Here is a 25,031-nt window from a genome sequence, read left to right as displayed (position 1 = left end):
TCATCTTTCGCCTAGGAACCCTCCAACCACAAGGGATGAACTCAGATTTCTCCAGTTTCCTTATTTCCCCTCCCCCCACCTTGTCTCAGTCAAATCCCTCGAACTCAGCACCGCCTTCCTAACCTGCAATCTTCTTCCTGACCTCTCCGCCCCCACCCCACTCCGGCCTATCACCCTCACCTTGACCTCCTTCCACCTATCGCATTTCCAACGCCCCTCCCCCAAGTCCCTCCTCCCTATCTTTTATCTTAGCCTGCTGGACACACTTTCCTCATTCCTGAAGAAGGGCTTATACCCGAAACGTCGATTCTTCTGCTCCTTGGATGCTGCCTGACCTGCTGCGCTTTTCCAGCAACACATTTTCAGATCTCCAGCATCTGCAGTCCTCACTTTCTCCTCCTAATTAAGAGTTATACTTCTATAGAAAAACCATTAAGTGAAAATCCTGACAACCCCAACAGAAATGGAATAAAATGTACTGCACCTTTGAAAAAGTCTCCAACATAGTCTTTAGGTGATGACACCAGTGGACTATCCAGATTTACAATAGATTTCATGACTATTTCCAAGGCATTCCTTCCATACTGCAGAAGTATCAAACAAGCAAACAGTTAGTTTATTTACAGCAAGAATGCTACACAACACAATACAGAAGAATATTTTGTGTTAAAAGAATGTTAAAAGTTGGCATGTTAGGCATTATGTGGGCAAAATAATTTCACACCTTCCAAGTGGGCCGAAGGGCCTGTTTCCACACTAAGTAATCTAATCTAAAAAAGTGTGAAGCAGAGAAGGTGCACAAATTGAGTTATCAAAATACTTTAAAAAGTAGTTATGGAAAAATTTTCAAGTTAAATACTTGAAATTAAATAGTAAAGTCCATTTAAATGATTCTAAACAAAATAAAAACATTACCTTGTTATCAAAATTGAACCTACTCAAATCTCTGGTTTCAGTGGCTCGTCTGTCACCATGCGTAAGAGCACCCTATCCAAAGGAGGAAACATCAGCTTAAAAAGCACATTTTGGTATGCAACCTTTACTATGAAAGGGAACATGAGTGACCAGATAAGGATAAACGAAAATAGTATCTTATTTATTGGATCAGACATCTGCTAAATTGTTGCCACATTGAGTGCAGTTTTCAGTTAAAATGGCTAATTCAAAACAGTAACTTTCAAATTTGTGGGAAGTTTCATTTTCACAGAAAACTCCAAGCCCCCGCATACATTCCTATCATTATGTTCAGTATAATCTAAATAGGTCCTTGCAGCTCATGAACACAGAAGCATTGATGCAGACCAATTACTGTCTTACAAGATGAAAAAACACAGCTTCAATGAAATGAGTCTTGTGATCCTACTGAAAACACCAGTTTCTTAAATAGTTGCTGGGACTCAGTTCAGTCAATCAAATATGAACTTGAATCAAATTAAATAGGAATCATATTCAGTGTTCAAATGGTCTCTGAAACATCAAGCCATGAAAGGGCACTTTGACCTCAATGCAGGTAGCTGCTGCAGATTACAGGGATGCAATAAAAAAAGTAAAATGCACTGCGGGTTTGGCAGCTTCTACAAAGTTAATGTTTGAACATTATTCATTAAAATGTTAATTCATTCTGGAGACACTACATATTTCCAGCATTTCCCATTTCAGTTTTGGATTTCTAGCTTGTGCAGTGCTTAGCTTCTCTAGAAAATGCAAAATCTTTCTTCTCTGCTGGAGTCATACTCTGAATCACTTGCTTAAGTGAGAACAGTTCATTGCATTTTCTGAACTGGGGAGAGAAGACTTGTATTTAAGCGAGGGTACTTTCACAGACCACTGTATTATATTATTCAGAATACTGAGTCCAACTAATCACAATGAAGTACAGCACAAAAACAGTAAACATATGACAACATATCTGTCAAAGGAAAGATCTCACACCATTATAATTTAGATAGTCATTCGTACAGCAGAATGAGAGAGAGACGGTCAAAGAAATTTAGTACATTTTAGTACATTGTAAGAGCAACTCATGGAACAGAGCTGAAACAATGAAAGCAGGGAATGTTCAAAACTGTTTTGAAAAGACGTTAACTTACCAAACTTTCCAGTCTTTTTGCAACAATTGAAGCAAATCTTTGTTCCCCTGCCAATTCAGAGATGAGAAAAACATACTCAGGAGAGGTCACTTGGTTTGACCGATGGGTTCTACCTGCAAATAAAATATCATTTTCACAATTACAGCAAATAAAAATCAACTTCAATTAACCAGGTACTGTTGAGTCTGGTTAGAAGCTATTCTTTTGGTATCCTTACATCCATATTTACATGTAGTAGTACAACTGCATTAAGATAAAACAAAGAATTGTGGATGTTGGAAACAACAACAGAATTTGTTGGTGAAACTCAGTCTGGCAACTCCTATGAGGAGTCACCAGACTTGAAACGTTAACTCTGCTTTCTTCCCACAGATACTGCCAGACCTGTCGAGTTTAACCACAAATTTGTTTGCTACAAAGAGCATTGCATCCATTACACCTGAACTTTACAAATAAATTCAACTACCAAAGCTTTTGAGCCATCTCGAAGCAGCAATACAACACACCCAATCAATCCACAGTACAGGGTGCATACAGACCATTGACAAGTCACAAGTCATGTCACTTATGACCAAATAAGGATTGTAGATATTCACAAGTAACAACAAACATGAGGTACAGCCCAACTGTTCTTTCCACATTTTCTTGATGTGAACAGTCATCCTGATCCCATGCATCTGTTCTGTTTTATCCCTCTGTTCCCATTCTCTTAAAGGCCCAAGAGAATTCTTTACTCAAGTGTTTATAAAAATCTCTGCTTCAACCGAACTCCGCCTCAAAAGCCTGTATATGAAAGAAATTTGCACTGGTTTCTGCACTAAATTTCTTCCAATCTTATATCTATGCCACTCATTTTAGACCCTTCAAATCACTTTGTCCCACTCCTGTGAAATCACATTCATCTAATTTGAACAAAAATAGCCCTTAACTCCCACAAGCAAACAAACAGATTGTTTTTGTTGCAGGCTTTGAAAACACTTTTCAACTTGTCATTAGCTTTACCTTGAGGTAGCTTTAGAGGACCTTGAGGAAAAAAAATATGATACTCAATCTGATGCTACCACAATCCCACTTGCAAAATAGCAATAAGCATGCTCTGGTCTTCTATTAAGCATTAAATTTACTCAGTCACCTGACAGTTTGTTGTTTTAAAAAGGTCAACGTAAAATGCGATTGCGTTTCCTGATCTGGAAATTTTAAAGAAGAAATACAAGAGCTGCTCAGGTACCTGTATACATGAACCCCTTGCAAATTCAAATAATTGCACATTACCCTTAGTCTACAAGACTTCACAGATGCACAAATATGCCATTCAGCCTGTCTAACTTTCTCCATTCAATCAGGCCATGACTGGTCAGTAACACAACACCATTTACACATGTTGCGCCATTTCTGGTAACATCCGTCTTTAAAGTTAAAAATCACAACACCAGGTTATAGTCCAACAGGTTTAATTGGAAGCACACTAGCTTTCGGAGCGTCGCTCCGAAAGCTAGTGTGCTTCCAATTAAACCTGTTGGACAATAACCTGGTGTTGTGTGATTTTTAACTTAGAACACCACAGTCCAACACCAGCATCTCCACATCCTTCTTTAAAAATCTTTATATCTCAGTTGAAAATGCAATTTCAACTAAGTTTTCATCATTCTTTAAATTAAAAAAGTCCCTTCTAATGCAACTCCTGGACGGCCAAATCCCCCTTTAATAATACTCAAATGTCTGGAATACAAGATTACTAAATAAACATTAGCAAATTAAATAAAATTTTAAGATTATCTCACCAAATTGCTGAATAGCACGGTCTGCACTCCAAGGCAATTCCAAGGTCATGTGCACACGTCGCCTTTGGTTCTTAACTCTGCGATCTGCTTGCAATGATATACCAGAACTGGCTGCTTCCGAAATGATTGCAATATTCTGATAAGCAAATAGGACAATTTGTTATAATAGTCTGTACAATTTCGGTTCGAAAAGAAGTTCAATTACTCATACCTTCTCTCCATCCATAAACCGCTGTTTTTCTGTTATATTCAGGATTTCAACAGGAACATCAAGTTCGGATCTAGATTCATAAGATATGCTACCATCATCATTGCTCACAACCCTGCCTTTCCGGCCAGTCATCTAGGAAAAAAAAAGTTATAATTAACAAATGTAATCAATTTTCATTTAAAGAGACTTGATTCAAGCAGATCAATTTAGGAACCAACCAAAATAATCTCAAGCAGAAGCTAACAAAACAGTGTGACATCATACAAGTTACTTTGATTAAAGGTCAAAGGTTAGCAAATGTGCGGCAAAACGAAATTGCATTCCCTAACATTATTTGTTTTGCCCAACTGTACAGTAGCCATAAAATTAATACTGATATTATATGAAAAATGGAATAAGAGCAAGCAGTTGCAGAAGCAAAAAGAGAAAGCAAACACTTATGAAGTTGAAGGCGTGTATTGTATCTTTACGAGAGTGTGAACACTTTTGTACAGAGCTTACAAGTACCTATAATATTACGAGCTAACAGTGTCAGTGTACTGGAAAATTGAAAATGTAACATGAGGCTGTGAAATGAGTACCTGAGTTGGTTGCTGTTTTGACTACAAATAAAATTTAACTAGTTTACGTTATGCCTCAGGACACTAAAACACAATCAAGTTTGTATTTATTATTTTGCTAACATCAAACCAATGAGAACAATCCGATGTTGGGGGTATTAAAAAAAAGACAGGCAGTTTGAAAGTCAGACAGTAACCATCATAGAGAGAGAGAAGAGAGAGAGAGAGAGAGAGAGAGAGAGAGAGAGAGAGAGAGAGAGAGAGAGAGAGAGAGAGAGAGAGAGAGAGAAGAGAGAGAGAGAGGAAGAGAGAGAGAGGAAGAGAGGAAGAGAGGAAGAGAGGAAGAGAGGAAGAGAGGAAGAGAGGAAGAGAGGAAGAGAGGGAGAGAGGGAGAGAGAGAGAGAGAGAGAGAGAGAGAGAGAGAGAGAGAGAGAGAGAGAGAGAGAGAGAGAGAGAGGGAGAGAGAGAGAGAGAGAGAGAGAGAGAGAGAGACCCAAAAGATTGAAACACACTATCATATGAAACATATTTGCAGTCAAAGAAAGACGATGACCATGGGAGATCTTCAGCCAGAAAACAGATGGCGGAGATGACAACCACCATATAGTTTTGAACTTAAGTTGATGTAATTTTACTAAGTGTTTTATTGGAACAGTATACTGTTAGAGTTGGAGGCAGGTAACAGTTAGTTGGGAGGGGAGTGCAGGGGAGGTTTTAGGAGTTGTGAATAGTTGGTATTTAATGTTCACTCTTAGAGTTAAAGAATAAATTGGTATTATTTTCTTTAATTAATAGAATCTGGGAGCTCTCAGTCACTCATGCTTTAACAGGTTACGAGGCGAGGTGAGCTTTTGTGGGTGTTTATTTTAATTAATAGAGGGGTTCACCACCATGTCATAACACTACCACTTGGGGAATTCTACCCGTCAGGTCTAAAGATCTGTGGCCCAAATTCACACCTTTCAGATGCATCGTCAGCTGTGCCTTTAATCCAACTTCACCTAAATTTCCTTTTGGTCTTCAAGATACTCCACAGAACTGTTTGATCATTTGCTCAATTCTCTCATGATGTTAACCATTCATTTTAACACTCCTGTGAAGCATCTTGGGATGTTTGCCTGCATTGAAGTTATTAGATAAATAGAAATCTTCATTGTAAATGCAACATTGCCAGAATACTTTCTTCAAACTAACCTCTGCTACATTATCTGGACCACCAAGCTCATCTATTAATTCATCCAGGGTGTTGGGAGGCAGGTCTTCAGCAAGCCTCTCCAACTTCTCAAGCAACTCTCGTTTCAATTGTTGCGCTCTTTCTACTGCATCTTCACTGGCTACAATACTATGGCTGCTATTACCTATTGGTTTCATTTGGAGAAGAAAGGGAAAAAGAAAATAAAACATGTTAACAGGAAAGGACTTGAGAAATTTCAAAAGATTTAAACCTGTGCTAGAATGTCAATATGTAGTACAAACATATTGTCTCTACCAAACAAACAAACAAACATCGCTCCAAAGCAGAGTTAAATTTCTACCTATAACTGACTGAAACGTTTTACATTTCCACTATCAGTACCTGAAGGAATTGTATTGTTTGTTGTGCTACTGACTGTGGTGGTTGAGAAACTAGGCTTTTTTGATCCAAGGCCAGATGCTAGTAAGGCACTTTGAATAGAATCAGGATCAATACTTTTCTTTTTCTTCTTCTTGTCTTTGTCTTTCTTGCGGTCCTTCCTCACTAACCAAGGATCTGTTAGAGACAGCAGAAAAAAGTTGAACAGCAAACAGAAATTGAACATTCATCAAAACGGAAGGAAGATTCACCACCCAAAAGGCGCAGAAACACTGAAGTTGCACAATGAACCAGTCCAGGGCTTTGTTGATTATTTAATATCATGACAACTTTTCACATGCACCAATGGCATGCAAAAAAAATATTTTGAGAGACAAAGAAATACATTTCTCATTGATAACACCTTTGAACCCTTACCTCCGTTCCAGAAAAGTTTCTTGGGGCTGTTAACAGTACACCTTGCTTCCAATTCCCACCGTGACCTTCTACCCATCATGGTATCATTCTCCTCAACAAACTCAACACCTTATTCAAGATGCAAACACCAAAATTGCATTCCTCCTTTCTAAATCACAGCCCAATTCCTTTCATCCTCTTTTGAAACTAAAAAAAAATTGGATTATTTTGTCCCAGAGTCACTTTTTTGCTACAGCAGTGTCTCACCCACCCTGAGCCATGATCACTTCTCAGAATATAATCTAGGTTCTGACATAACCAAACTAATCTCTAATACTCAGACAAACTCCTTTCATATTCTTGGCGTCACAAAACTAACTGACCTCAAAAATGGATACACAAACTACTATAACTACTCCACTTGACCAGGAGTGGAATTTCTATTATGCATTCAATCCCTTTGAAAGTTCAGGATTTGCCCCATCTATCCTACTACATATTATGTCCTGCCTGCCATTCCACCTCCCGTGTGCGTCAGCAATAATGGCTAATTCAGTATAAAAGCTATCACCAACAGATCATTCCACGTCCTCAGACTATGTCCACATTGGGGCATCAGTCTACATTTTCCAGTTTTTGAAGTGAAGCTTATATGGTAATCCTTGCCTACTGCCAACACCAATTCTAGAATTCTCTCCTACACCAAAAGCCAAGCTAAGAGCTCTCTCACCATCAGAAGACTCAAAGTTTATTCCTTCAGTCCTCCTTTAATCACATCCCCTACTCTGACTGATTTGTGCTAAGAGTCAAAGGTCCCCTACTTCCAATGAAATATCCTGCAATGTTGATAGTGAAGATACTATGCAAGTTACATAGTACATTATTTAAAGTGTTTGATGCCCAACTGTTGAAACACTCATTTAGTGCTAAACTGACTATTACAAAAAGGATAATTTGCTGAATCATGCTCGCACTTCTCCATCTGCAAATTACCTGCCATAACAATCACCATTTTCACTGACTTACCATCTTCTTCATTCGAAGATTCATCTCTGAAAGGGTTGAAGTCATCATCACCAGAACTGACCGACAGAAAACTTTCTTCATCACTTCCTTCGCTTTCAGATACTTCAGACTCACTCTCTGAAGAGCTGCTTCCAGCAAGTCCTTTGCTCTTACGAGGTTTCTTTGCTTCCCTTTTGTCCTCATTAGCTTAAAATGAAAATTTGTAAAAGTTTTCTTTTTTTAAAAAAAACTTTGTAGTGGGTTGAGGGAAAGCAACATAACTAACTGCCTGGAGAAGTGGAGAGTTTAAGAGTACAGATGAAGGACTGTGGTGTTACGGGGAAAATAAGACTGTAGGAAAATTCAGGAGCTGGGTGAGGCAAAGTCACAGAAGAATTTTGAAAGGGTGCTGTCTTGGCTATTCACATGGTGCTATAGCCTCAGAATGATGGGGAGCATTGTGACTGAACGATTTTCAGTGTACTAAGGAAGTAATTGAGTCAAACAAAAACATCTGCACTACGAGCTCATACAAAGAAAAAACTTGGGTAGAATGAAAGACCAACCCTCTACACAAGGCTGACCAGGCAGTGGCTTGTCTTGGCAAATACCACAGACTAATATACAAGTAGAGCTTGTAAAAGAGGATGGCAGGGCAGTTCTCAAAAACTAGTTGATAAGTTAGCTTATGCCTCATTCAGTAGGAAAGATATATTTTTGTGCAGTTTAACGCAATTTAGTTCTTGCAAATCTGTCTGCTGTCCAATCGCGTATTTGGGGTTTACATTTAAAACTTGCACACTGTATTTTCAAGTAATTTTTTCTAAGCACCAGAGAATACATGTGGCAATGAGAGGTCACAATCAGAATGCAAAAAGGGTTTCATGTTGTGCTATTTGACTAGATGGATGCAAAACTCCATTATGCAAATATCAGTTACACTAAAGTGCAAAGATTACAGAACTTACAATCTCAAATATACAACATGTACAGATGCATTTCCGATGAAAACAGCTCAACAAATCAGATTTAGTTTACATTCTGAAAGAATGATCTTTCATCATTGCCACACCCACTGGTAGTCACAAGGTATGAAGCAACCAGCATCACAATCAGCAAAATCAAGCAAGCTTGTACCTTTTCGCTTTTTTCCTTTGCTGTGTCTTGATGGACTGTCAGTGGGAGAGTCATGATTACTGGACACAGTCATATCTATCCCCAACAAACTGTACAGCTTCTTTCTGTCAGGTGCTGGGAAGTGTTTCTCAGTCAAAGACTGAAGGACTCCTCTGAAATTATTTCAAAAATGTTTTAATAATCAAGTTATGTAAACAATTGCCCTGTATTCTTCAATCTGAAGACATTTTAAGATTCTGGCTGTTGTGACTAATTTGATAGGTATTATCAGCTCTAATTTATTATATACATACACATTGTAGGTATGGTGAGAGTCTTTGGGTCTGAGCCAAATTGCTTTCTAGCAGAAATCAGTAAATAATTGTTGGGTCTGCAGTCAACATTTTACCTCTGATAATAGCTGTAAACTCAGCACAGGTCAAATATAACCTTTTTTTGGTCAGTATGGCTGGTCTGTTCTGCCATAGAGAAATCCTCACCAAAATGAGTAGTTTTTAAATAGGACACAAAACTGAAACACTTCTAGCCATAACAGAAGACCTACTATTAAGATTCAATTTGCAAAACTGAGAGGATGAATCCTTTCCAGGTCTTCTGTTTAGAACTTAAAATACCAAAACTTTTTATTCTGCTATCTGCAGTGACTTGTCAGGAGTGAGTAAAAAAAAAGGTAATTAAGTAGCTGAAAAGGACATTGAGACATTCTGAAATTGTGGAAGCTAACACAAAAATTGGTCTTTATTTCGAACAGCATGCTTGCAAATGACCAACTGAGTGTGGTGCTGGGTTGATGTTTGTGTAGGACCATGTTTCAAATCTTCCCATGTGTCACAATTTCCATTGCCCAAGGTATCATTCATATCTTACTGAAAATGGCAAACCTTTGTAGTGGCATTTCTACGGGTTACCTGCAGTAATTGTTTGAAATATTTAGACTATACAGCCTTAAATTGTCCAACAAGCTACACAAATCCAACCTGGGCTTGAAATTTTCAAATGTTTGACATGGGCGATAAACAAAAAAAATTAAGAACTGACCTTTAAATTCAAGACTATTAAAATAAACATTGCGAGTAGCTTTAAAAATTACATTTCTATGTCCACTCTTGCTTGAGAGCTTTCATAAAGTTGACAAAGAACGTGCAGTTATAGAGGTAGAGCCTAATGAAATCTAGTAATCAAGAATTTCACAACTAAGTAATGAAATCAGGAAGACAAATATATCAGCAATTAAAAGGTATACTAAATCATGAAGAATTTGTACAAAATTTTCCTTCCTTGCACCGGATATTTACGTTCAACTGCACATGTAGCAAACATGTAAAATTCTAAGTTGCAAATGATTGCACAGTAAGATAAAGCTGACAGTAACTTTCAGCTGCATAACTAATTTAGAGACCTGAGTTGATAGTTTACAAAAGGTATTTTTATAGAAATTGGCAAGAGTAATTGATGCTTTTTAGAAACATTGATTAATTTACAATTACAGGCAGTAATACTATTTAAACATACTTAGCAGTTGAAACAAAATCATTCAGTTCACCACCACCTTCCTCCAGAGCTTCAAGAGTTCTTGCTTCGCCAGTAGATTGCAGACCAATAACCACGCACTACAATTCCAAAATAAAACCATTAGAACAGGTAACATCATTTTAGTCAACAATTGTCTGTACAATTATCCCTTTAAAACTTTATTTAAAACAAAGTCTAAATCCTGTGGAATGGAAAGATATAATTTTGTTGGGCACTCGGGTATAATGTAGGCAAACTTGCAGAAGCCTTGGGCGGCACGGAGGCTCAGAGGATAGCACAGCTGCCTCACAGCACCACGGTCCCAGGTTCAATTCCAGCCTCGGGCGACTATCTGTATGGAGTTTGCACATTCTCGCAGTGTCTGTGTGGGTTTTCTCCGGGTGCTCTGGTTTCCTCCCACAGTCCAAAAATGTGCAGGTCAGGTGAATTGGCCGTGCTACTGCTGCCTCACAGCTCCTGAGACCTGGGTTTAATTCCCGCCTCAGGCGATTGACTGTGTGGAGTTTGCACATTCTCCCAGTGTCTGCGTGGGTTTCCTCCTGGTGCTCCAGTTTCCTCCCGGTGCTCCAGTTTCCTCCCACAGTCCAAAAATGTGCAGGTTAGGTGAATTGGCCATGCTAAATTGCCTGTAGTATTAGGTGAAGGGATAAATGTAGGGGAATGGGTCTGGGTGGGTTGCTCTTCGGAGGTTCGGTGTGGACTTGTTGGGCCGAAGGGCCTGTTTCCACACTAACTAATCTAAAGTTCTTATTATTCTATTACTCCAATATTTTTTGACCTCACGTGAAAATAGTGCACATTTCTTCATTGTCCACACCAGCAACCTGTGATCTTCCAACATTAACATTCACTAATGCATAGATTATTTTCTTTAATTCACATTTTAAATTTTTATGCTTACCAATAAATGGATCTACTAATAAATAGAACGTAGGCATCAGTGACTGAACAAGCCAGTTATGAGCCATTACTGATTGCCTTGATAAAGTGGTAATGAGCTGTCTCCCTGAATGGCTGCAGCCCTTGGGCTGTAGGCACAATCATAGTGCACTGAAGTTCTAGGATTTTGAAGCAGTGATAGTGAAAGGTGAATAACAGTTCCAAGTCAGGATGGAGGCTAAGAGGGAATCTTGCAGGTGGTAGTCTCATTTATCTGCTGCCTTTGTTTTCCTAATTTGGAGATGCCAGTGCTGGACGAGGGTCATAGAGATGTACAGCATGGAAACAGACCCTTTGGTCCTATCCGTCCATGCCGACCAGATATCCCAACCCAATCTTGTCCCACCTGCCAGCACCCAGCCGATGTCCCTCCAAACCCTTCCTATTCATATACCCATCCAAATGCCTCTTAAATGCTGCAATTGTACCAGCCTCCACCACTTCCTCTGGCACCTCATTCTGTACCTGTACCACCGTGTGTGAAAAAGTTGCCTCTTAGGTCTCTTTTATACCTTTCCCCTCTCACCCTAAACCTAGATTTGGTACTGGGTAATGAGCCCGGCCAGGTGTTAGACTTGGAAGTAGGTGAGCACTTTGGTGATAGCGATCACAATTCTGTTATGTTTACTTTAGTGATAGAAAGGGATAGGCGTTATTCACTGAGCAAGAGTTACAGCTGGGGGGAAAGGCAATTACGATGCGATTAGGCAAGATTTAGGAAGCATAGGTTGGGGATGGAAACTGCAGGGGATAGGCACATTAGAAACGTGGAGCTTATTCAAGGAAAAGCTACTGTGTCCCCTAGTTATGTATGTACCTGTCAGGCAGGGAGGAAGCTGTAGAGCACGGGAGCCGTGGTTTACGAAGGAAGTGGAATCTCTGTCAAGAGGAAGGCGGCGGCTTATGTTAGGATGAGATGTGAAGGCTCAGTTAAGGTGCTTGAGGGTTACAAGGTAGCCAGGAAAGACCTAAAGAGAAAGCTCAGAAGAGCCAGGAGACGACATGAGAAGTTGTTGGCGGATAGGATGAAGGTAAACCCTAAGGCTTTCTATAGGTATTTAAGGAATAAAAGAATGACGAGAGTAAGATTAGGGCCAATCAAGGATAGTAGTGGGAAGTTGTGTGTGGAGTCAGAGGAGATAGGGGAAGCATAAAATGAATATTTTTCGATAGTATTCACTCTAGAAAATGACAATGTTGTCGAGGAGATTACTGAGATACAGGCTACTAGACTAGGTGGGATTGAGGTTCACAAGGAAGAGGTATTAGAAATCCTGCAGAGTGTGGAAATACACGTCCTGGATGGGATTTATCCTAGGATCCTCTGGGAAGCCAGGGAGGAGATTGCTGAGCCGTTGGCATTGATCTTTAAATCGTCATTTCTGGCACTATTCTTGCAGACAGACTAAGCAAATGTGGTTCCCCTGTTCAAGAAGGGGAGTAGAGACAACCCTGGTAATTATAGCCAGTGAGCCTTACTTCAGTTGTTGGTAAAGTGTTGGAAAAGGTTATAAGAGATAGGCTTTATAATCATCTAGAAAAGAATAATTTGATTAGGGATAGTCAGCACGGTTTTGTGAAAGATAGGTCGTGCCTCATAAACCTTGAGTTCTTTGAGAAGGTGACCAAACAGGTAGGTGAGAGTAAACCGTTGATGTGGAGTATATGGATTTCAGCAAGGCATTCGATAAGGATCCCCACAGTAGGCTATTGTACAAAATGCGGAAGAATGGGATTGTGGGAGATATAGCAGTTTGGATCAGTAATTGGCTTGCTGAAAGACGACAGATGGTGGTGGCTGATGGGAACTGTTCATCCTAGAGTCCAGTTACTAGTGGTGTACCGCAAGGGTCGGTGTTGGGTCCACTGCTGTTCGTCATTTTTATAAACGACCTGGATGAGGGCGTAGAAGGGTGGGTTAGTAAATTTGCAGACGACACCAAGGTCAGTGGAGCTATGTATAGTGACGAATCATGTTGTAGGTTATCGAGAGACATAGATAACCTGCAGAGCTGGGCTGAGAGGTGGCAAATGGAATTTAATGCGGACAAGTATGAGATGATTCACTTTGGTCGGAGTAACTGGAATGCAAAGTACTGGGCTAATGGTAAGATTCTTGGTAGTGTAGATGAGCAGAGAGATCTCGGTGTCCAGGTACACAGATCCTTGAAAGTTGCCACCGAGGTTGACAGGGTTGTTAAGGCGGCAAATAGTGTTTTAGCTTTTATTAATAGAGGAATCGAGTCCTGGAACCATGAGGTTATGCTACAGCTGTACAAAACGCTAGTGCAGCCGCACTTGGAGTATTGTGTACAGTTCTGGTCACCGCATTATAAGAAGGATGTGGAAGCTTTGGAAAGGGTGCAGAGGAGATTTACTAGGATGTTGCCTGGTATGGAGGGAAGGTCTTACGAGGAAAGGCTGAGGGACTGGAGGCTGTTTTCATTGGAGAGAAGAAGGTTGAGAGGTGACTTAATAGAGACATATAATCAGTGGGTTAGATAAGGTGAACAGGGAGAGCCTTTTTCCAAGAATGGTGGCGGTGAGCACGAGGGGGCAGAGCTTTAAATTGAGGGGTGATAGATATAGGGGTGATAGATATAGGACAGAGGTCAGAGGTAGTTTCTTTACTCAGAGTGTACTCAGCCTTTCCTCGTAAGACCTTCCCTCCATACCAGGCAACATCCTAGTAAATCTCCTCTGCACCCTTTCCAAAGCTTCCACATCCTTCTTATAATGCGGTTTATGACCAGAACTGTACACAATGCTCCAAGTGCGGCTGCACTAGCGTTTTGTACAGCTGTAGCATAACCTCATGGTTCCAGAACTCGATCCCTCTATTAAGGGTATGGAATGCTTTGCCTGCAACGGTAGTAGATTTGCCAACTTGAAGTACATTTAAGTCATCATTGGACAAGCATATGGACATACATGGAATCGTGTAGGTTAGATGGGCTTCAGATTGGTATGACAGGTCGGCGTAGCATCGAGGGCCGAAGGGCCTGTACTGCACTGCAATGTTCTATGTTCTATGCCCTCTAGTTCTGGACTCCCCCACTCCAGAGAAAAGACTTTGCCTATTTATCCTATCCACGCCCCTCAATTTTATAAACCTCTATAAGGTCACCCCTCAGCCTCTGACACTCCAGGGAAAACAGCCCCAGCCTGTTCAGCCTCTCCCTATAGCTCAAATCCTCCAACCCTGGCAACATCCTTGTAAATCTTTTCTGAACCCTTTCAAGTTTCACAACATCTTTCAGATAGGAAGGAGACTAGAATTGTACGCAATATTCCAACAGTGGCCTAACAAATGTCCTGTACAGCCTCAACATGACCTCGTAATACTCCATACTCTGACCAATAAAGGAAAGCCTTCTTCACAATCCTATCTACATGCAACTCCACTTTCAAGGAGCTGTGAACATGCACTCCAAGGTCTCTTTGTTCAGCAACACTCCCCACGACCTTACCATGATGTGTACAAGTCCTGCTAAGACTTGCTTTCCCAAAATGGAGCAATTAAACTCTATCTGCCACTCTCAGCCCATTGGCCCATCTGGTCCAGATCCTGTTGTAATCGGAGGTAACCTTCTTTGCTGTCCACTACACCTCCAATTTTGGTGTCATCTGCAAACTTACTAACTGTACCTCTTATGCTCGCATCCAAATCATTTACGTAAATGACAAAAAGTAGAGGACCCAGCACCGATTCTTGTGCCACTCCACTGGTCACAGGCTTCCAGTCTGAAAAACAACCCTCCACCGCCAGCCTCTGTCTTCTACCTTTAAGCCAGTTCTGTATCCAAATGGCTAGTTCTCCCTGTATTCCACAAGATCTACCTTGCTAACCAGTTTCCCATGGGGAACCTTGTCGAATGCCTTACTGAAGTCTATATAGATGACCTGTACTACTCTGCCCTCATCAATCCTCTTTGTTTCTTCCTCAAAAAGCTCATGTACAAAATTAAAAATCACATGGCACCAGGTTATAGCCCAACAGGTTTAATTGGAAGCACTAGCTTTTGGAGCGCTGCTCCTTCATCAGGTAGTTGTCACAACCACCTGATGAAGGAGCAGCGTTCCGAAAGCTAGTGCTTCCAATTAAACCTGTAGGACTATAACCTGGTGTCGTGTGATTTTTAATTTTGTTTTCCTCGCTCGTTTTGGTGACATGTTTGGAAGATGCTGTTGAAGGAACCGAGATGACTTCGGCTGGTACACACTGCTGTCATTGGTCAATCATCAATTAGGAAACTTGCAAGTCTTTTTAAACAGTTGATAGACTCCATGGCAACAGATTTTGATTCAACTCACTTCTCATTTTGCCTTCAGATGGCTGGTACTCACTCCACCCTTCTGTCGAGGGATCCTCTGTTTGTTAACTTGTCCCATTTGCTTCACACGACCACACTTAGCATTTAACTTCTCCTGCCTTCCACCCTATCACAGATTTCCCCTTTGGCACCTTCCCATTCTTTGTCCTTTATTTGATTAAACCCTATTACAACTCCAACTGATGAAAAGTCAATGACTTGAAGTGCGAACTCTCTCCAGAGATGGTAACTGACCCGAATAGCTCCAGGAAGTTCTTTTTCTACTTCAAATATGCAACATCTACAGTTTCATTTTCTTCAGCTATCCAGGACAATGCTCATGCTCCAATCAGATCACCCATGAACATAGCCAACGATAACTCTTAGATTTGCATAAGCTGGAAGAGTTTCCCTCTTTGCCTCAAACACTCACTCAGTCAGGTAGTGGGTTCATATTAAAACCACTCTTTGGATAAAGAAGTTCCTAAAGAATTTATTAACAAGCAATTTAAACCTATCTTCCCTGGTTCCATAATACAATTGCTGACATAAGGAAGAATTTCTCAATACCAGTCCCTTTGAGATCACTTTACCTTTCCATTTTTGATCTCTTCTCGGGCCAGTTGTACTATCCTTCTAACTTTGGATGCAATGCAGAGGTATTTGAAAAATCTCTGGTGTGCTGACCAGAACTGACCCCACATTGACTTTTTCATCCGTTGCTCTGCATCAATCAGCTCAGCTGACATCTGAAATTTCTCCCTGGCCTCCACCCACTGAAAGACAAAAAACACAAACAGCTCGAGTTTAGGCTTGCAAAATTCAAATCTGTTGGTCCAACAGAGTACAGGAAATTTCTGTAATGAACAATAGAAAGATGATGATGAAGTGGTAAAATTGTTTAGACTGCGCAATAAATTCTACAAAATGTTTTCAAGGCTATGGGAACACAATGATCTGCTGGTGGTCTCAAATGCTCAGCAATTTGCTAACATGACTGAGAAATTTAAATATAGCAAAGTTACCAGGCCCATCATCCCACCTAATGTACTAAAGGTATCCTGAACGTGCCAAGTCCCTGTTCAAGCTGTTCCAGGACATTAGCACCTGTTCAACAGTGCAGAAAATTGCCTAGGTACACCCAATCTAACCTAGGCAAGTACTTTTCCAATCTTCTCTTGATTAGCAGTGATACAAGGTGACATCCACACTGCTATTAACTTTTTAAAAATTCATTCATGGGATGAGAGCGTCACTGGCTGGGCCAGCATTTATTGCCCATCTCTAATTGCCCAGAAGGCAGCCGTGGGTCAACCACTTTGCTGAGGGTCTGGAGTCACATAAGCCAGACAAGGTAAGGATAGCAGTTTCCGTTCCAAAAGGACATCAGTGAACCAGATGAGTTTTTCTCACAATGGTTTCATGGACATCACAAGTCTCTCAATTCCAGGTTTTTACTGAATTCAATTTCCATCATCTACCATGGCAGGATTTGAACCCAGGTCCCCAGAGCCTTAGCTGGGCCTCTGAATTCACAGTTAGTGATAATACCACCAGGCCACTGCCTCATCAGGATTTATTCACCAATAAACTCTTCATGCTCAACTTGGTTTTTACTAGGACCAGTGAAGTCCAGACCACATTATGAACTCAGTATAAACATGGAGAGGTCCAGAATACAAGCAAATGGTGAGCGCTTGGAATCAAGGCAAAAACTGACAAGATATAGCATCAAGAAGCCCAAGTAAAATTAAGTCAATATGAATTAGACAAAGTGCTCCACTGGCTGGAGTCACCCCAAGTACAAAGAAAAAATAGTTGTGGCTGTTGGAGGTCAACCATTTCAATCCAAGGACATAGCTGCAAAGTTACTCAACGCTTTAAGACCCAATTATCTTCAACTACTTCAATTACCTTCCTTCGAACAAAAGGTTAGAATAATAATTGCAGACTATTCAGCATTATTTGCAATTCCTCAGATCACGAAGTAGCCCATGTCCAGATGCTTCAAGAACTGTACACCAAGCACATGTGGACAAGTGGTTGCAATCATGTTTCTCATCACTCAAGTGCTAGTTGGCCAAATCAAATGCAATGAGAAAATTTAGCAGTTTACCTGCAACATTGAAGGGCATTATCATCACCAAATCATCCTGGAGCTGACCATTAACCACAAAGTCTCAAGTAATTAATTTATAGTTGACATTTGGTTCACCACTCAGTTCTGTACTAAGTTATAATTTTTCAAGCACAAAGACAAAATAAGGTTCTGCCTGGTGATAAAAGATTCTGTGACACTTTTTGAAGACACACTAGAAATTTGTCCTGGTGTCCCCAGCCAGCATTTTAAAATAATTCAGCTCATTACCACTGTCATGTGTGGAAATTTGCTGTTGATCAAATGGCTTCCATTTTCCTCACTGTGTCTGCACTTAAAATGTGATTCAGTAGTTCTAAGAGCACCTTGCAAAGTCCTGAAGTTGTGAAAATGTTATCCAAGAAAAGTTCCAGTTAAATGTTTTGTCCTACTATACCCCGACAAAATCAATCATTGGTTAGAACCTTTAACACATTTCACAAGGATTACAAACGTCAAGTTCGCAGATTCATCCGGCATTGTTCTTAAATCCAGTACTAGTCCAATTGATTTGATCCACACTCCAGCACTATTCTGGTTCACACAAGAATTAGAATATTTGGCCTCATGAGATTCCTCTACCGTTCAATAGGATAATAGCTGACCTCAGCTATATGTTCCCATTAACCTGCTTACATTGTTTTCTGAGAGAGAAATTCAGCAAACAAAAATCCTCAACAAAAAAATTTCTCAAGTTAGTCTTAGATGGGAGGGTATAATTTTTAAACTGTACCCTTGGCTCCAAGCTCCCTACATGAAAGGAAGCATCTCCCAAGTATCCTCTTTATGGTATCTCCTGAGGATCCCATATGTATTAATAAGATCACCGCTTGCTAAACATAGAGTACAGGCTCAATCTGTTAAACCTTCCTCCCTAAGATAACTCTAATCACAAGTTGAAATTTTCATTCTGAAATCAGCTAAGTAAACACTGTCTGAACCTCCTCTGATGCAAATATACACAGTACCTCCTAAGGTAAGGTGACCAATAGTGTGCATGGCAGTACAGATGTGATCTTTAAGGCCTCCGTGAGACATCATGGAACTTCCCTACTTCATTCTCAATTCCCCTTTCAATAAATGTCAACACTTATAGAACATAGAACAATACAGCGCAGTACAGGCCCTTTGGCCCTCGATGTTGCGCCGATCCAAGCCCACCTAACCTACACTAGCCCACTATCCTCCATATGTCTATCCAATGCCCTTTTAAATGCCCATAAAGAGGGAGAGTCCACCACTGGTACTGGCAGGGCATTCCATGAACTCACGACTCGCTTCATTTGCTTTCCACATGCTCCGTTCCTATTTTGATATCCCTCAAACAATTACCTCAAAAGATATGCTACATTAAGTTGCTGGGGAAATTAAAAACAGTTACAAGCAATCTACACCTATAGCATTGCTTTCTCACTTCTCTCACACCATGGAGCAAAAGGTTTACAACCAAGTAAAGAAACCAGCAGTAGACAAGATCCAAAATCCATGACATTTAATGCTCAAACTACACTGAAGTGACAGCGGCTCAATGGCTAGCAAGGCTGCCTCACAGCAACAAGGACCCAGGTTCGATTCCAGTCGAGTGACTGGAGTTTGCACATTCTCCCGGTGTCTACGCAGATTTCCTCCGGACGGTCCTGTTTCCTCCCACAGTCCAACAATGTGGTTAGATGGATTGGCCATGGGAAATGCAGAATTACAGTGAAAGGGTACACAGTGGGGGGAGGTCTATGTGGGATGTTCTGCAGAGGGTCAGCGTCGACTTGATGGGCTAAATGGCCTGCTTCCATATGTAGGGATTTGACGAAACACACCTACTCAAAAAAAAATCTGAGAAAAAGTCATTGCGTCAGAGACAAAATCAAGGGAAGCTCTACCTCCTATCTCAGGATCTATTTCTAATGTGTTGCTCCAGTTCCACCATGAGTTCCATCTCGCACACTTTTGAATAGGCGAGGAGAAATGTGCATGTCTGCAGAGAGCAGAGACCCCTATTTCAGCTGGGTCAAGGGAGAGGATGCATTGGCCGGCACAAAAAAAGGTCTGCTAAAACATCGTTAATGCAATGTGCAATTTCATTTATCACTGATCAAGTTTAGAGACACTCAATATTCAACAAGCCAAAATATCTTTCGATAAATGGGAGGCAATCAAGATATCCAAGCACTTAAATCTGTTATATACAGAAGCACAGGCTATGAAGGGGTATTTACCTCGATATTCAGCATCTTACTTTCAATTTTAAGAGGAAGCAGTTTACAGACTTTTTCCCCAGTTACAGTAAAACTTCTGGAAATCAGTTATGATGTTTTATATTTTTATAGTGCATTATGAATTTAACCAGTTACTTCCATGAGCGCATTAAAAATAGTATGAGATTTATTTATAGTAAATTACAAACATTAAATTCAAATTAAAATATTAATATATATACACACACACAATCTTTGGTATTTGTACATTTATCTGAAGAAACAGCACCGAAATAAAAATTAACACATTCAGAACTTAATATTGCTGCATGTCTGCATCCAAATTAAAGCCTTCAAAAGAATGAAGGATCCCTTGTAAACCAAAAAGGTATAGCATGAAAGACAAACATTTGTCTCTGAGCAAATCTCACAAACAGCCCTCAAAAAAAAATTTATTTTTCTCAGTGGTGGCCACCACACACACACAGTACAATGGAAAAGGATTTTGGCCATCTAATCATATTTTCCCTCTCATTGCTCAAGAACCTTCAACACTCCAAAGAGGTTGATTTGAATTCCAAAGTTTATACATCCAATGAAAAGTCTGAAGCTTAAACAAAGACTTACCAGTTTAACTGCTTTATTATACATCTTGATGTAATCTTGACTGAGGGGAACTTCTTCAATTTTGAAGGTCACTCCGGAAAAGCTCAGCTGTCTTGCTATATACATTCCTCTTAGCTTCATATCCATGGCAACAATCTCCATTGCCCCAACACCTCTGGTTTAAGGGAAAAAATAAATCAGTGCAGTTATATTCCTTGTAACTTTATTGTAAACAACCACAAAACCTTTGAGAAGCAGTTTTTTACATGAGAATCTTTGTTAAAAATAGCTGGATTACTGAACAGAGCACAATATTTATGAATCAGATTGACAGACACAAAAGGAAATAGAGACCTTGTTGCCACACTCCCCTCAAAGTTCACTTTACAGACCTAGTAAAGAGTAGTCTTGCAGATAATCTTCCAAACCAAAATAAGCTCAGCTCAAATGGGAGTGCAGTGGAATAATATGGTCCACCCTATCAACAAATTATGTATAAAGTTGAATTTATCGTAATCTAGTTAATTCAGATATCAGGAATGTAAAGCAACATATCATCTGGAATAGTTCTATGTAGAGAAATAAGTTTCTGATTATATCGTTAACGTGATAGAAAATAGCTTAATAAACTCTTAAGGGTCATATGAAATTTGTACATCAGGTTATCATGCTAACTTTAAAAAAAAATTAATTAAATGGTGCCACACAAGGATCTGTGCTGTGTCCACTGCTTTTTGTCATTTACAGAAGTGATTTGGAACTGAACACAAGAAGCATTAGTAATTTTGTAGATATGGACACCAAAATTGGTGATGTAGTAGACATCCAAGAAGGTTCCCACAGAGTGGGACGAGACTTTGATCAGATGGAGTATGGGCCGAGGAGTGGCAGATGGAGTTTAATTTAGATAAATGTCAGGTGCTGCATTTTGCAAAGGCAAATCAGGGCAGGACTTACACACTTAATGGTAAGGTCCTGGGGAGTGTTGCTAAACAAAGAGACCTTGGAGTGCAGGTTCATAGCTCCTGTAAAGTGGAGTCACAGGTAGATAGGATAGTGAAGGCAGCATATGGTACACTTGCCTTTATTGGTCACTGCACTGAATGTAAGAGTGGAGTGTCAAAAAGGGTGGCACTGGAAAAGCACAGATGATCAGGCAGCAGGACAGGCGATGCTCCAGGCATAAGCCCTTCATCAGCTCCCAACCTGATGTGCTTTTCCAGCGCTACCCTTTTCGACTGATTCTCCACCATCTGCAGTCCTCATTTTCTCATAGGAGTTAGGAGGCCATGTTGTGGCTGTATAGGACGTTGGCTAGGCCACTTTTGGAATACTGTGTCCAATTCTGTCTCCCTGCTTTACGAAGGATGTTATGAAACTTGAAAGGGTTCAGAAAAGAATTACAAGGCTATTGGCAGGTCAGATGGGTTTCAGCCATATGGAGAGGCAAAATAGTTTGGGGCTATTTTCCTTGGAGCGTTGGAGGCTGAGGGGTAACCTTTTAGAAGTTTATGAAATCATGAGGGGGATAAATGGGGTGAATAGACAAAGTATTTTTCCCCAGGGTAGCAGAGTCCAAAACTAGAGGGCACAGGTTGAAGGTGAGAGGGGAAAGATTTAAAAAGGACCTAAGGGGCAACTTTTTCACGCAGAGGGTGGTGCATGCATGGCATGAATTTACAGAGGAAGTGGAGGAGGCTGGTACAAATACAACATTTAAAAGGCATCTGGATGGGTTAATGAATAGGAAGGGTTTAGGGGGATATGGGCCAAATGCTGGCAAACAGGACTAGATTAATTTAGGATATCGGGTTGGCATGGACAAGTTGGACTGAAAGATCTGTTTCCATGTTGCTTAACTATGACTCTAAATACTGCTATAAAGAGAAAATTCTAACTGCTCTGGGTCAGGAAAAAGTTATAACTTAGCAAACCCTGCTATAGATGTTATGCAAGAATGGTGATTAGTTCAATTTTATAATTTGTTCTTGGAAAATGAACAATACTGGCAAGGCACTATTTATTGTTTGTCACTTCCTGCGAGAGCATTACAAGTTTATCAGGTAAGCTTTCCCTGTCTCAAGACAAGTGAATTAACTGCATATAAAAGGATACAGAAACATTATCAATTTCTTGTATTCACTGGGGAGCATTAGACAACAGACCCTAGAATCCATCACATCAATCACACAAATATGAAACTGGGAATGGTTTAAATAATCTGACAGTGAAGTTTACTTTTTACCTTCTTTCCACAGCTTGAATAAAATCATTGAATTCTTTGAAGGGTGTACCTTCACCCCAGATTCCAAGTCGATTCATATAAGCCATATTTCGTGGTTCCGATGCACCTATTTTGAAGAACAAGAGTTTACTCAAATCCAACAGAAGATTGGATCAAACTATTCAGAATTCCAAATAACTCAACCAACAAGATATTAATTGACTACCATTAATCACATCCTTCAGCATGAAATCACAGATAAAAACTCCAACAGTCTTGCTTTAGCACTTGTAGTGAAAAGGTAATAGCTGACAAGGAAGGACCACCTTTATTAACTGACATTTTACAGCTGAATGAAGCATGAAAGAACTTTCAGCTTTTTTTTTTTTTAAAAAAGGTTTGCTTCCAATTTCCATGCTTGTTTCACCTTTATGAAGTCCATCTCTGATTTATCCTTTCCTTTCTATGAATTTGCCTCCATCACGTGTTACAAACCCAAACCCCTCAGCTTCCTTGACTAGTCTGCCTATCACTGATTCTCCCAGTCTACTTCACATCTGTTTTGGGATGTTATCTTCCATACACGTTTCTGACACATCTTCCTTGTTCCTCAATCAAAGAATTCCTTCCTGTGATTAATAGGGTTTCAACCAAGCCTGACCCTTTTCCCATACTTCTCACCTCCCTCCTTTTTCCAAAAATCATGACAGGCGACCTCACCTTCCATCCCAGACTCTACTCAACATGTCATCCTCTGCTATTTTCACCATCTCTACTGTGAAGTCATCAAATCACTTTCCTCTCTGCTCTCAGTTTTCTGAACAGATCATCCTGGTCCATTTTTAAATTGTGCAGAAACAGGAAACTTGAGCAGTAAGCCATTCAGTCCTTTGAGGAGAAAGTGAGGTCTGCAGATGCTGGAGATCAGAGCCGGAGATGTGTTGCTGGAAAATCGCAGGTCAGGCAGCATCCAGGGAACAGGAGAATTGACGTTTCGGGCATAAGCCCTTCTTCAGGAAGGGCTGAAGAAGGGCTTATGCCCGAAACGTCGATTCTCCTGTTCCCTGGATGCTGCCTGACCTGCTGCGCTTTTCCAGCAACACATCTCCGATTCAGTCCTTTGAGCTTGTTTCGCCATTCATTAGGATTATGGCTGATCAAGTCTACAACATAATTGTGATCCTAGCACAGATCCCTGTGGAATTTAAACTGGTAAAAGTTACAGCTTGCCATCCCAAAAAAGCCTCCTGTAATCAAACTCTCTTCTATTGGCCAGCCAGTCCTCTCTCTTAACAACAGGCTCTTATATAGCTTGTGTGGGGTACCTTACCAGAGACCTTCTGGAAATTCAAATATACAGATATCTCCCACTTTTCGCCAATTCATTTTTACAAAAGACGTACTTTAATACAGGTTCACAATCTTTTATCCAAAATGCTCAGGATCAGCTGGTTTTCAGAATTCAGAACTTTTCAAATTTCAGAATAAGTGACAGTTTGATGGTGACATTTTTAAAAATCTTGAACAGATGTCTGTAAAACAGGCCCTGAGAAAGAACTGAGGCCTGCCAGTGCCAGGCCATGCCACCCTCCACCTTTCACTAACCAAAAGAGGGCTTTCACTTTTACAAAAAAGCACGCGCAGCGAGAGTGGCACCATCAAGCACCTTTTCTAAGAACTATACTCACCATCAAGACGCCATAGCTTTGAACTGCGTCTGAGAGCATCTGTGCTTTATCGCTATTTATTCTGTGCACTCATTAGCAAGATGTGTCCTAAGGTATCTCTGCCTCCTATACCCCAGTCGACAATATCTTTCACCACCACAACCTTTCAACAGCCATCATCATATGTTAGTTTAGGTTGCGTGTGTTAATTGGGAGGATTTGGTAGGCTTTTTTGGGTCTGGGAATGCTCAAGAATGTTTCCAATATAAATTCATGGTAATAGCTTTTTCACCTCACCATTTCAGCTTACAAACTGCTTCATAGGAACGCTCAACTTTCAGATAGCAGGGGAAACATGTACCATTTCCTTTTTAATCTTGTTACCTCAATTAATTCTAATAAATTTATCAGGAATAATATCTCCTCCATGAAGCCATGCTGACTCTGCTCAGCAAGAGAGGACAATAACTAGGCCATTCAAATCATATCTGCCCCACTATTCAATACAATCTTGGCTGATTGAACATTTCAATTCCTTGAGCTACCCATTCCCATAACCTTATATAATACTGTTCACAAATCTTTGTCTGGTATATATACATGCTTGCTCTATTACATTCTTTCGAATGAACTCTAACACTTCCCCAATGACATGTTGAGCTAACCA

General features: G+C 40.3%; 1 protein-coding gene across 1 annotated transcript in view; it reads right to left on the bottom strand.

The window, feature by feature from the left end:
• The window catches only part of sbno1 (strawberry notch homolog 1 (Drosophila)), a 93,993-nt gene that overhangs the window by 18,113 nt on the left and 50,849 nt on the right, over nt 1-25,031 (bottom strand). Inside the window, exons 11-23 of the mRNA XM_043692636.2 lie at nt 22,719-22,824; nt 20,495-20,648; nt 16,132-16,314; nt 10,266-10,363; nt 8,754-8,905; nt 7,638-7,823; nt 6,219-6,392; nt 5,837-6,000; nt 4,083-4,214; nt 3,872-4,007; nt 2,091-2,203; nt 916-987; nt 485-584 (exon numbers count right to left, since the gene is read on the bottom strand). Coding sequence (XP_043548571.1) covers nt 485-584; nt 916-987; nt 2,091-2,203; nt 3,872-4,007; nt 4,083-4,214; nt 5,837-6,000; nt 6,219-6,392; nt 7,638-7,823; nt 8,754-8,905; nt 10,266-10,363; nt 16,132-16,314; nt 20,495-20,648; nt 22,719-22,824 — 1,770 coding nt within the window. The remainder of the gene's footprint in view (nt 1-484; nt 585-915; nt 988-2,090; nt 2,204-3,871; nt 4,008-4,082; nt 4,215-5,836; nt 6,001-6,218; nt 6,393-7,637; nt 7,824-8,753; nt 8,906-10,265; nt 10,364-16,131; nt 16,315-20,494; nt 20,649-22,718; nt 22,825-25,031) is intronic.

This window comes from Chiloscyllium plagiosum, unplaced genomic scaffold, assembly GCF_037043375.1.
Source record: "Chiloscyllium plagiosum isolate Xiang-an unplaced genomic scaffold, Cpla_swu_hap1 HiC_scaffold_24, whole genome shotgun sequence".
Taxonomy (NCBI): Eukaryota; Metazoa; Chordata; class Chondrichthyes; order Orectolobiformes; family Hemiscylliidae; genus Chiloscyllium; species Chiloscyllium plagiosum.
Note: the sequence above shows the minus strand (reverse complement) of the source record. Positions and strands in the feature narration are given on the sequence as shown.